The 13,208-nt window shown below is 28.5% G+C and overlaps 1 protein-coding gene across 1 annotated transcript; it reads left to right on the top strand.

The window, feature by feature from the left end:
- Positions 1-464: 464 nt before the first annotated feature.
- Positions 465-11,155, top strand: LOC124356751 (general odorant-binding protein 19d-like). The gene is made up of 7 exons (XM_046807936.1): positions 465-619; positions 3,968-4,037; positions 6,391-6,443; positions 7,849-7,884; positions 8,788-8,908; positions 10,029-10,099; positions 10,992-11,155. The coding sequence occupies exons 1-7, from the start codon at positions 563-565 to the stop codon at positions 11,013-11,015; spliced, it is 432 nt and encodes a 143-aa protein (XP_046663892.1). The 5' UTR covers positions 465-562; the 3' UTR covers positions 11,016-11,155.
- Positions 11,156-13,208: the final 2,053 nt, after the last annotated feature.

Below are 13,208 nucleotides of genomic sequence, written 5' to 3'. Positions count from 1 at the left end.
TAACCCTCTAACACCCATTGGTACATACACTGAAAATAGCAACAGTGCTTCTCAAGCAAAATGGACAAACCATTGTTATAGTGTAAAAATAAGTATAAATAACTTGTAACGAACTACAAAATTGTTCTTAACTTTACTGAAAGTCACTATTTGGTACGTTAAAGCATTCACAAGACGTGGTCTAACTGATGTATGGCATCAAAGACAGCAATAACCTGTGTGTTTTTTATGATGAAAAGTAATATTTATTATTATATAAATATGCTAAATTCGGAATAAACTTGAAATTAAATGTGTTTCTTTAAAACACTTATACACTTTTTCATGTATTTATATAACTAAAAATTTTGTTAATGTAATACTAATGTTTTTATTACAATAATATATATAAAATATCCAACCAAAACATTTTTGTTTACGTCTGACAAATTGTTATTACCTGGAATTAATGCAAATGACCGAAGTATTAAACTCCAGTGCAAGGGGCGGGCCAGTGGCAGTTCTTGACCTTGACCGTGGGTATATATAATCAGCAGCGGCCTCAGGGCCTGCAGACTCCAACATGCACAGCCAAGGTCTTCTCTTCGCCGTGCTTCTGGCCACCATCGCCTTTGCCAAAGTGAGTAGTCATCTCCACTGCAGATCCATCAGTTGTTTGCTTTCTATGTACGAGATACATGACATTCGTCTATAAAGTTTTCATCTATCCAAAGATAACTGCTACGCCTAGGAGCCGAGAGCAAATTTGCATTGCACAAGAGCGCAACCTACTTCATCGTGAACTCGCAAGAGAACATGTGCCTGTGACAGAAATCGATTATCAGGGGCGATAGTTTTGGGGGTTAAAATGGAAGGGTATCAAAAGGGTTAAAAATATGAAATAATATTTTTTTCTCAGATTAAAATTTTCTTAGCTGACACATTCAAGAACTCATCGTTTGACACATAAATAATAGTTAAATCAGAGCCGGACACGAGATAATAATAATTAAGAAATTGTCAGCCAAAATGTTAGCCTGTATATTTTATTTAGCAGTTATCGTGTATGGCGGTTGGTTATAAGAGCAAAATCTAGAAAATCAGAAAAGTGTGATCTGAGAAAAACTTATTCTTTTTATGTTTTTAAACCTTTCGATAGCCTATAATTTTGACTTCAACCAAAACTACCGCGGCTGTTGATAAATTTATTTGCAAGGGAAAATTGCTTTGTCGATTTCTCGAAAAATTGAGTTGTGTGCTTATACAATAAAAATTGGTTCTCCGATCCCAAACTCTAAGTAATCCTTATTTCAACAAATATATTGTACATATACTACCAACTATAAATGTTATTAACCAATATATGGTTCTACTATAACAGTGAAATCAATCTCACAACTAAGATTTAAAGCAACAAATTAAGCAATTAAGAGTCATAAGCACATAAATTAATAATATACATATAAAACAATAAATATGAACATAATAAGCAAAAGATTTATCATTAAACAACTCATTTGTAACTTCATCGGTGTATTAATTTCGAATTTAAAATACATGGTATTAGTTATATTGTTAAAATCTCTTTCATACTTCAAACATGCATTAAAGTGGTTTGTCAACGTGAATACATTTTTTAATTTTTGTACTTTAATAATTTTTTATGATTGCAAAGGAGTTTTGCATAATTCAATATCATGACAGTTCTGATTCAGATTTTGGAGTTTGTATGTTTTCTTCGAATACAAATTTGAGACTTTGACTTGGTACCCAAATTAAACTGTTTTCTAATCCCTGCAATCAGTTTGGTAAATTTAATAACTAGTCATAAGAAATTACTTCTTTGCCTTAGTTATGTTTTATATTCGATTAATACAAACACAATAGTTTTGTGATTCAAACTTTAGTTTGAAAAACGTTTTCCTTTCTCATTTTCCATGAGTTAATTTTGTTTGTTCCTTTTTAATCTTATTGAAAATTTCTTAAATTTATTCAAGGTTTATTTTTATTGTTTTTTTTAAATATGAAAGTTGGGTGAAATAATAAATTTAAAAAGTAATAACTGGGTGATTTTTATAAGTTAGTTACTTAATTTAAAAAAAAAAAAAACAAGACAATTTGAACTTATAGATATTTTTATCTCTTATAAGAAAGATCGATAATAAGTATTTGTTAGTATATGGTGCAACATAACAGTTTGAAAATATTTAGGAAATATTTCTCGTCAGAGCTTAAAATCACGCGCCAACTGATTTGTGCACAAAGAAGAAAGCAACCGGGCCTAACAAATTTAGATAGCCTCGTTTCGATTTTGTCAACGTTTGTTTTTATTCTGTCAATCACCGGTCCTTTGTGAGTCATAATTTGTTTTTAAGCTATCTAACTTTTTCGACGAGTCTGCATTGTACTCTGTCTCTATTGTGTACTGACAGTGAGTAGGTGACTGATTGCTTTGACTCTGATCACTTTGTATTATGTCACGCAAAGCCGCTATTCACGCTTCGCTGTGGTGGCTTTGTTGAAAAGAAGTATTTCCGTTGTTAAAGCAAATGCATAATTATATTATATGCCATGTCTATGCTGTCAGTAAAGCATAAAAGTGCCAATATTGAACAAAGGAAATCATTGTTAACATATTCATTATACTTTTAAATACTGAGTAGTTTGCTTACAACAATGAAAGACGCGCTCACTAGATGCCTATTGTCATATTCTGTGGCCGCAAAAAGTAAAATTTAGTTCTGAAACAGCTGATTATGGTACAAAGAGACCTTGGCAACAATACTTAGTAAACGGAAATGGGAACGGAAAAAATATATTGAAACGGAAGTGCAGTAAAATAATTATGGGCCTCACTTTCTGTAACAACCACGTTCAGAAAGTTCCTGCCTGCTAACAATGACAAGGAAATTGAAGTAAACAATGCAAATATACTACTTGCAAATTGGATGTTTTTATTTCCCGCAGTGTTTTAAACAACGTAATTACTTATTGTCTGTAAACTTTACTCTGTCGAAATTTTCAAAAGTTATAGATACGGAGTTTCAAGAAAGAAAAATTGACTGGCGCTAGTAACTAAAGAAATATGCATTTTAAATATTTAAAAAAGCTTCTTGTGTATACATTTTTGTAATCAAGTTTGTAACAGATAGTAATTTTTAGATTTACAAAAATTATGGAATTTGTAGGCAACTTATGTATTTTTACATTGTTAGAACAGATATATTTGGTTGTACTGTCTGTCAGCTTTAGAACTGAACAAAAAATTCAAAAAGCAATCGAAGATATAAAAAAGTGTGAGCTCTACAACTGAAAATAAATTTTGCAACCACATTGTTTTGATGCTTAAAGATTGATGATTGCCAAAAGATGCTTATTTATGAATACATTTATTAAATTTATTTTCTGTCAAACTAAGGTTAGGAAATTTGCTGAACAACCTTTATATGTTTCATCGTCACTTAACAAGAGTAAGAGTATCTAAACTCATTTATGTTATGTTGTAAAAATACAGTCTTCCGCAAGAAATATATATCGTTTGCCTTTCCACATTTTATGAAATCCATTGTACTATCTACAGGAATAATTAGAAAATTCTTCTGACACAAAAGATTATAAATATTTAAATAATAAAATGATACAGTAATCCTTCCAATACCAAGCCACTTTGTGAGACATAATTTTGAGTAAAATTTTAGAATATAACGAGTTTCAAAAATATAAATTATTTATGAAATCATCTTAATATGATACTTCCGAAATTAACTTTGCACAAAATATTCCGTATTTAAAAAAACAAATATTTGACTCTGTATAAGTGTAAAATAAATATAAAAAAAAGAAAAATATAATTTTCAGTAATTATATAATAACCATATTGTTAATAAACAGAACGGTTATATATATATACGTAGGATAGGAGACAACAAAATACGTCGTTAAATACATTTACATACATAAACTTATAAAACAAACATTGTGATTGCAGGCTAAATACGATGTAGAAGAAGCGGAGAAACACTTCAATCTGTGTAAAGAAGAGACCGGGGCAGAGGAAAGTAAGTATACAACAATGCAAGTAGTAAGTATACTACACTAAGTGCAAGACAAACTAAGCAATTAATGTGTAAATGGAACTATAAAAATAGATTTAGAGACTCTGTGTGTAATTTTGTTATTATGTTAGTCAAATATAATATTATTATGTAATACATACTATCGGATATAATATTATTATATAATATAAACCAATAATATTTATATACATAGGTGATAAATTTACTTTGTTGTTTTGGTTAGTACTAGTTTCGTTACGTTCTGTGGGGTCTTACGTTGCTCTGTTTTATCCGTTTAATACTATTGCGAATTCTTCAGTTACAATTTGGGAATATTTTCACCCGGTCAAGGCTTTAGGAACCCCAAAAATTTTGATATAAAAATGGGTCAGAAATACTGTTTACTGTCTGTCTGTATGGATTTTTAGATTTGATTTTTTATTTCATAAACCGGTGAAGTTAAAGATTCAAATTTTGAATAATTATTGTTCTTGTCTCATATTAGTATTATATATTATATATTGGGTTTCAAGATGGCGGACGGTTGAAGTTTTTCAAGCTTAATAACATAACAAGTAATAAGATTATGAAAATATGGGAAGAATATTATAAGTTAAACATAAATATAAATTAATTATATTTCAAACATTATGACACCCAAAAACCGCAAATAAATAATGTAGATCTAAGCTTTGAACTTGTAATGCACTGCAAAATGTCTTGTAACAATAATAAGGTAATAATAATATAAAAATAATAATAAAATATATATATATAAATATATATAATAATAATATAACTGTAATAACCTCTTATTACAGTTAAAATCTTATATCTCCATTACTTACTGACCAATCGTAATCTTAACGATCTAGGAATCAAAATGTTTGTATTTACATCTTCAATTGTCATAACATCATTAGTTTTTACGGTTTTACGCTTTAAATAACAATCCGCCATCTTAAAACGGAACTTAACAATATAATGTTAATATTTCCCTCGTTTTCGGGAGACAAAAACAATATCTATATTAAATTTGAATTTTTTAACCTTTTCTGGTTTCTGAAATATAAATAAAATCTAAAAAAGACATACAGCAATACAGGAGATAAACTAATCATTTATGATCATATGTTTATGTTACATTTTTGTTTTATTGACATGAAGAAAAAACCCCAAAATATTATGGGAGACATCATAAACATTCTGTATAAATCTGTGTTGCCCAACTGGCCTCACTTGTTATTTTAATGTATAAAACATTGAGCTAGTTATGCAGTTGGGAAAATATGTAACCAATTTTGATGTTTACGGTACTGAGAATATCCCAACGTCGTCCTTATTTAATTTTAGTGTATTTTTGGGGAGTAAACCTCTAAGATTGTTGACAATTTTAATATTGTAGGATGACCTCATAACTTAAATGTTTATTGCCAGAGCTCGATGCATGTTGTAGCTTAAAATATAAACCATAGCCCCCTGGATATTTACAATAATGGTGCTGAACATAAATTATTATTTGAGTAGAATATTCAAACGCTGAAAACTCAAGTAATGAAGAAGTTAAATATTCTAACAAACACTTGCCTGAAAACTAAATTAAATTAAATCATGATTATTTCGTTTATAAAATGACTATTTTAATTCCAAATATTGCAAATAACTTAAAACATGCAAGTAAGACATTTGTTGAATTTAATAAATATTACCACTGACGAGTTGCATATTTTGGCTTAACAACTAACTAACTTTTTAAATCGTTTAACAATTCTAAGAAACAACAAATATCTAGTTTCTATCACCAAGTGTAATTACTTCGTTAGTGTACAAAGACATGGGAATGTTTTGTAGACTTGGTGACATAACTGCATAAACATTTTAAATTATACACTTATTTGTTACGTTTCTAATATATTTGAAAAATGTGGCTAAATATTTTTAATTTTTCAAAAACTATGGACTTTTATTTCGTAACCCACTCATAGTACGAAATTTCATTTAACATAAACCTGACAGCAACATATACTTTTCAAATCAAAGACATTTTGAAACATAGTAAGAATATACCTTGATGAAACACATATTGTATTTTAAAATAAATAGCATACAATGTAATTTTTTATTATAATTGCTTTTTTGCTCTGGACAGCCTATAAAGACAATTTTGTTTTATTTCTTAGTTAGGCAGGACAAATAAAAACAAATACCATAATTTCCGTGATAGCATTACTTCAAAATTATTCTGTTACGAAAAGTAATATGATTAATTTTGTTTATAGAATAAAACTAATTATATTTTCAATATCAATATGTCATTACTTTGTTACTTTTCCCCTTCAAATAATTTACTTTTTAGATTTCGCGGAGACATACAAGAGTGAAGTAATTCCTTCCAGTGACAAAGGAAAGGTGAGTCCATTGTTTTGTTCCGTAGTGTAAAATCTATGCTTTCACAATAAAGATTTCACATCTTTTGTGGTTTAAAACCAAAGGCTAGCCTGCCTGTGTAGAATAAAACACCACAAGAGACTTTTACATGTGCATACAACAATGAAAGTATAAATGAATGGAAATACGTTTATGCTTGTACTTTTTGTAAATTAAAATCCACATTAAAAAACTTGAGAAAAGCATTGAAAATAAAAATGTGAAATTTTCATTGTCAGAATCAATAAAATAAGTAGCGTAAGTGATAAATTGAAAATGGAATATTAAGATGTTGCAATAGACGTTTGATTAGAAGAAGTTTTTAAATGCCAATCCCTCATATCCGTTTTAAAAGAACTTCCCTGAATACAGAACATGTACGAGAAGTAAAACGTATCGACAACTCAATGAGTAATTACAGGTATGTTAAGTTGGTAGTTTTAGGCAATTTTTAGTCAGTCCCAATTACAAAAAGGCAGACGATACAAATATGAAGTACATAAATTAGAGCTTCTCTAAGGGCTTCATAATGTTTTCACGGGTTTATGATTTAAAAATTATATTCCTTATGAAAAATATATTATATTACAAATGGCATGGTTTTTACTAAATGTATCATTATGGTACGATTATTTAAAGAATAAAAATTACGTCATTCCTTCGAGTCATCTTTAATGTATGTATTGTAAAAATCATACCCTAGAACTCAATTGTCTTTATTTAGGCCTTCAAAGGGGGGAACTTCAAATACTCACAAAATTCGTGGAATAATCCAATTCAAAATGTGTTGTAATCTTTTACTGAAGCTATTTTTAAAAGACCTCGACTACAATTTAAAAAAAATAATACAAAGCGTACGTACTGCGTGAGTAAACTCTGTATGTCAACAATGCGAAAAGTTTAAACGTCTTTCAACCAAGTAGTACTAATTGGTGCCACTGAATTATTATTTTAATAAGTTTATTTTGGAAATAAATAATAATATCCTATAATGTTCAATGAAAAACTTGAATATGTTTTTAAAAAACTTATTAATGAGTTCTTTATGAAAATGGGGAATTGTTTGAGTGGGGAGTTATTTATGTGTTATACTAGGGTTAAATGCAAAGAGGAAGCAAAAATGTATATTGTGTAAGAAAATAAACTTATATGCACCTTTATAAATTTAATTTAAACATTTCACATTGGTTCTTTGATTCTAACAGCAAACAAGAAAAAGAAATTCATTATATACAGTTACATAACAAACATTAGTAAATAAACTGAACTAAATTGAACTTGTAATACTTAGATAATTGGTAGATTAAGTATTACAGATGTTAGTACCGATGTTTGCTATTTTTGAAAATGTATAAATTGATAAACTAACAATTTTGTTTTTTTGCAGTGCTTGTTGGAGTGTGTTATGAGACACAAGGGTGTAGTAAGTATTTGTCTTTAATTTTAGTTAAAAAGTTTTGATTACATTTCTAACTCTGTTTTTTATAAAATTTATTTCATAAAATAAATTATAAACTTTACCAATTTTACATGCTAAGCTAGAATTTTTGATGTTGAGTATAAAAAGTTTGTTCTGTAAAAATGTATCGTCATTAATTTATTGAGCTTGACATGAAGATATTGAAATTGTTCTCAATAATATCACACATTTATTTTATATTGAGAGGTAATACAATTAATGTAAATTAATGTATCAATACATTAATTTATTTATGTATATATTATTTTAATGTAATATATTTATTTACATTAATTTTACGAAGAATGATGATTAAAAGAACATATATTGCATTTTCAGTCTTATTTTGCGTATGTGTATTATATATTATTTTTATTGGCCTATTTTACATCATTCTCTTCAGAATTAAATAAAACAGAATTAAATTCTCTACAAGGTTTCATTAAAAATTTGTCCTGTTTATTATACCCATTTAGAAGTTAATGCAATTGAAATCCAATAAAAAATGTTTTCGTGACTAAATTTTGTCAGGTACCTCAGATATGGGTGGGCTTACAGGTCTAGGACGTATTTTTTTGAACTTTTAATTCAATTTTACATAAAATCCGATACCTTAAATTATGCCATAAAAGCATCAGTTTCGCTTTATTTCTGTCCTTTCCCAGAAAATTGGGCAAAATCTTTCGCTAGCCGTAGTTTCCTAACAAAACGTTTCCGGACATAATTATGTTTATATGAATCTTTTTTATTATTTTGATGAGAGGAAACCACCTGAGAAGTGACTGGCGGGTTACTTGTTGGACACTCTGTATAATTGATCTTCAATACAGAAATATTTATATTTATGTTTTCCGTTTGATCCTACAGTATGACAAGGACGGCAAGTTCGACTTAGAGGGCCTTAAGAAGTATGCCGGGAAGGTTTTCGAGCACAAGCCCGAGAACGTAGAGAAGATGATAGCGATTGCCGAAGAGTGTCACAAGCTGGGTAAGTAATGAGAGGTTGTTAACTCTTTATGCGCCACGGGTTTGAAATCTGTCCCAAATTTATTTTTTCCCCGAGGGATTAGGGAATATACTCCAACTGGTTTGATCTCCAAAACTATAAATAATGATTTTTTAAGTTATAGATCTCAAAACAATATTTACTTAACAAATAATTAGCAATATTCTTCGGGTAAATTTTAAACTAGCTATGGGTAATTGAAAGTTATAGAGACTATATAAAACTTACAAAATAGAGAGACTTACTCTTATCTCTTATTTAAAGTAGAGATACTTTAAATTTATAAATTAGATTAGGCCTTCTCTTGGTTTAAAGCAGTGATAAAACCAATTAATTAATTACTTAAATTAATTTAAATACTGCTTGGGGTTGAAATCTAATAAATAAAACAAAAAGTATTGAAAAAATAAATAACCTAACTTATGTACCAGTAAAGGTAAACTAAATCAACTTGAGATTTACCTACGTTTTGGGTACTCAACGAAATTCACGATCAACTAAGTTTTTACAATGGTAACTTTTTTACAGATTACATTGTGTAATATTTCAGATGAAATGAATTAGAACTATAGGCTGACTAAAAATATTTGTTTAATCCTTGGCTACTTAATTATTAATTAATTGATCTCACACAATATGGTCATTGGGAAGATTCGGAAACACCACATTTTATGAGATATTTGCAAATAGTTTAATTTAAAATTAAAAGAGAGCATTAATTGTAAGATGTATAGGACAAATTTAATCTTTAACTCTATTAATGTAACACTAAATTGAAATAAATGTAAATATGTATAAGTTGATTATTTTATAGTTATAAAAAAAATTTTATTGAGGAGAAGAAGCTATTCGTGTATACATGTACATCATTTTAAAAATCACGCTGGGTTACTTACGGCTTGTATTAGTGGTCAGAAATAAACCATGGTTGTTAAATAATAAAATTCTATTTTAGCATACTTTTAGAAACACTGGAAATGCATACCAGAAACACGAAAATTAAGGAAAACGTGTCAGTTTTGAACTGTGTGTAGTAATGTTTTGGTATAGATAGGTATTTGTTAATTTATGTGGCATTAATGGTAACGCTTGACTGTTATAGATGTGGAAGGTCTGGACAAGTGTGAGGCCGCTTACAAGTATGCTACTTGTTGTCAAACCAAGTCACGAGAGGTAAATATGAATGTTTTAATTATTATATAACACATAAAACAAATTAGATGCATCATAAAATAAAGCAAGTTTGATTTAGACCTTTCAATGCATACCGGTAAAATATAATAAATTATTGTCTTTAATAAAATATATTAATACCTCTCCCACCTGACGAAGAGGATAGATTTCAACACTCGAAACGTTGTGTTATACCTTTTATAACCTATAACTTTACGTCTTTTTTGTACATTTATGGTACAGTTATGTTAATTTTAGCTTTAAAAAAATTGTTATTGTTTTTTGTTTATTTGGAAAAATTACAATTAGAGGCGATATTAAAATACGAAACCATTTTTTCACAAATACAAAAAGTGTGAATCCATTAGCGAAAAAGAAAACAAAGTTATACAGTGTATGCTCTTAAGTACTTTTATGATATTCTGTAAATTGTAAGGAATCGCCTTTATTTAATAATTTTTAAGTTCTCTCTCTTGAACTAGTCACTTAAAGTTTATTTAAATTTTGCTATACATATGTAATTATATTTGTCATAAAGTTAATTCTGAATTTGTTGTTGATATTTACCTGAATTTACCTTCAATGAAGCCAAATTATACGGTTCATAATGGTAAACCCCTTTTTTAAAAAATAAAGGGCTTTTATGAAGAGTTGACCTGAAAATGGGAAAGAATAGCTCTTATCACTTAGTGCAGCGTCTGAAGATACTGGTACAGAGTAACTCATGGAATCTGGAATTCACTCCTAGATTGGAATATTATAAAACATTTTTGCTGAAGTAAGACATTTAATTTGTTAAGTTTAGCTTTAACAATTAATTACATATTAAAATCAAACTACAGTAGGAAATTATATATTGTTAATTATAATACAAAATTAACTATTTTTGCAGCAAAACATCAGCTTCAAAGACTAGAGGATGAACAACTGGCAACAGAAATGACCGGCCACTGGTTTTAATCTATAATTTCAGCCAACACGAAGAAAAAGTGTTATCTTGTTTTTGTTGTGCTGGTTTTGTCAGAAACAAAACAAAATACAATAGTTAAAACAATACAAATGTTTTATATTTTCCTTTGCCATAGTTTTAAAGAAGAGGGTTTTTTCAGAAGCGAATAGTATATTATTTCTCTATTTAAATCTCTACCCATTCGTAGTTTAAAGGCTATTATATTTTTATCCTTAAATTTGTGTTTTGTTTATATCATGTTTTATACTGTTAATTAAAAGGCTATAACTGGAATATATGTATAAAAAAAATATGTAAACGCAATTTGGTGGCAACCAAGAACTATCAAACATTTTGGTTTAAGGCGTAGTTGTCTCTTCAGAGTTAAGAGCCTGCTGAAGTGAAAAAAGTGAGTTTTACTCCACAAGAACTAAGCTCATGCGCTTTTACGCTTTCATTTTTGGTCTTAGCGTTGTGGGAGTTGTCTCATTTAAAAATATTAATAATACGAATCATAACTCTTATTATCTTTTTCTTCTAAAATTTACAATTTTTTAAATTATTTTTTTCCAATAACCAATAAAAATATCAGAAAAAATAAAAAGGATTATTCAAACTCATATTAGTTATATCTTTTAGCTGAGTGAACGTCCCTCAGCTAGCTCTTAATAAGTAAAATGTATTTGCAAATTAAAGTTTTTGCTAAATAAAAAATAAAATAATAATTGACTACTAATTTTAGAAATTAGAGTACCAAACTAGAAATAAATCTATATCTTGATCTTTCATTATATAGTATCGTATGTTAGAAACTTCAATATTATAGCTGTGTCTCATTGTCTTTATATAATGTTAAACGCAGATAAAAAAACAAACATAAGAAAAATATATATTCCAGGGACAGTTTGTAAAGAATGTCAACAGCTATAAATAGAGGTTTATATTAATTTATGTAAGCCTATTGCTACTATCTGGAAATGAAGTCTTGTTTACCAAAACAACTAAAACTATACCACATTTTGCGAATATAATTTGCTAGTGTGAGGCTCAGTGAAAATTGTTGTTCTACACACGATAGACGGATCATGTTGTTAAAAACTTGATATTACTACTGTTTTAATTTTATTTAAAAATTTTATAATAGAAGGTACAAAACGTTTTCAATCATATAAACACCAGGTTTTAAAATTTAAGTTTTAGTTTAATGTCATTTTATAAAAAATTGGGAAAAAAGTTGAGACCTCATCTTCTTATTCCTTTTGTACATGTTATGAGGCAACAAGAACGTAGCTAGGAAAACATTTTGGGGGGTCAAGACGACTGATATTTTTCCGAAATGGAAAGTACGGCATAAACAGTCAACCGTCATTCCCCATTTTGTTCCTTAAAATGTCCTTGACCCGTTTCAATTTTGAGAACGATCTTTCAACAGTGCATGTTAGCAATACTAGATTATTAAAAAAATAGTATTCATTTTCCGTAAAATTAATTTAAAAAATATAAAAATTGGGGGGGGGTCCGGACCTCATAGATTCACTCTCTGGCTACGTCACTGTGAGGGAATACAATACTTCCTAAAGGTTCACCAAATAATATTTATAAAAAAACAAAAACACAAAATATTAGGCTATTAGTCTTTTTTTGGTTGAGCAATTTTATACCTTTTAACCTGTAACTACTATTGCCTCACATGTACGAAAGGTATAAGAAAGACGAGGTTTAAATATTTTTTTTCTATTTTGCTAACAATAAATACAATCTTTAAATTAAAGATTATTGCTGTTTGCGTAAATTACAATCTTGTATAATATTCACTATACACTGTTTAAATAAAATGTACAAAATATTGAAAAAGATTACAGTATCAAAACCAATAGAAAAATTTCCCATCATATTCTTAAAGGTGCCAAAGTAAAAATAGGTGGACAAAGAACTGACTCAATGGTATAAAAGAATTAGTAATGTTAAACTCTGTTGATCATGTTTTATTGCCACCAATAAAATTGGTTGACAGTCAAATACTTTTCAGAATTAAGTAATCAAATATGTATTTTATTATTTCATTTCATTTTAAAATGTCGAGTCTATGACCCATTGGCTAAAAAAGTATAAAAAGAATAAGAGATTTTGGAAGATGCAATAAATGTTTATTTGGGCATT

The sequence above is a fragment of the Homalodisca vitripennis genome, chromosome 3 (assembly GCF_021130785.1).
Source record: "Homalodisca vitripennis isolate AUS2020 chromosome 3, UT_GWSS_2.1, whole genome shotgun sequence".
NCBI classification, from domain to species: Eukaryota; Metazoa; Arthropoda; class Insecta; order Hemiptera; family Cicadellidae; genus Homalodisca; species Homalodisca vitripennis.
Note: the sequence above shows the minus strand (reverse complement) of the source record. Positions and strands in the feature narration are given on the sequence as shown.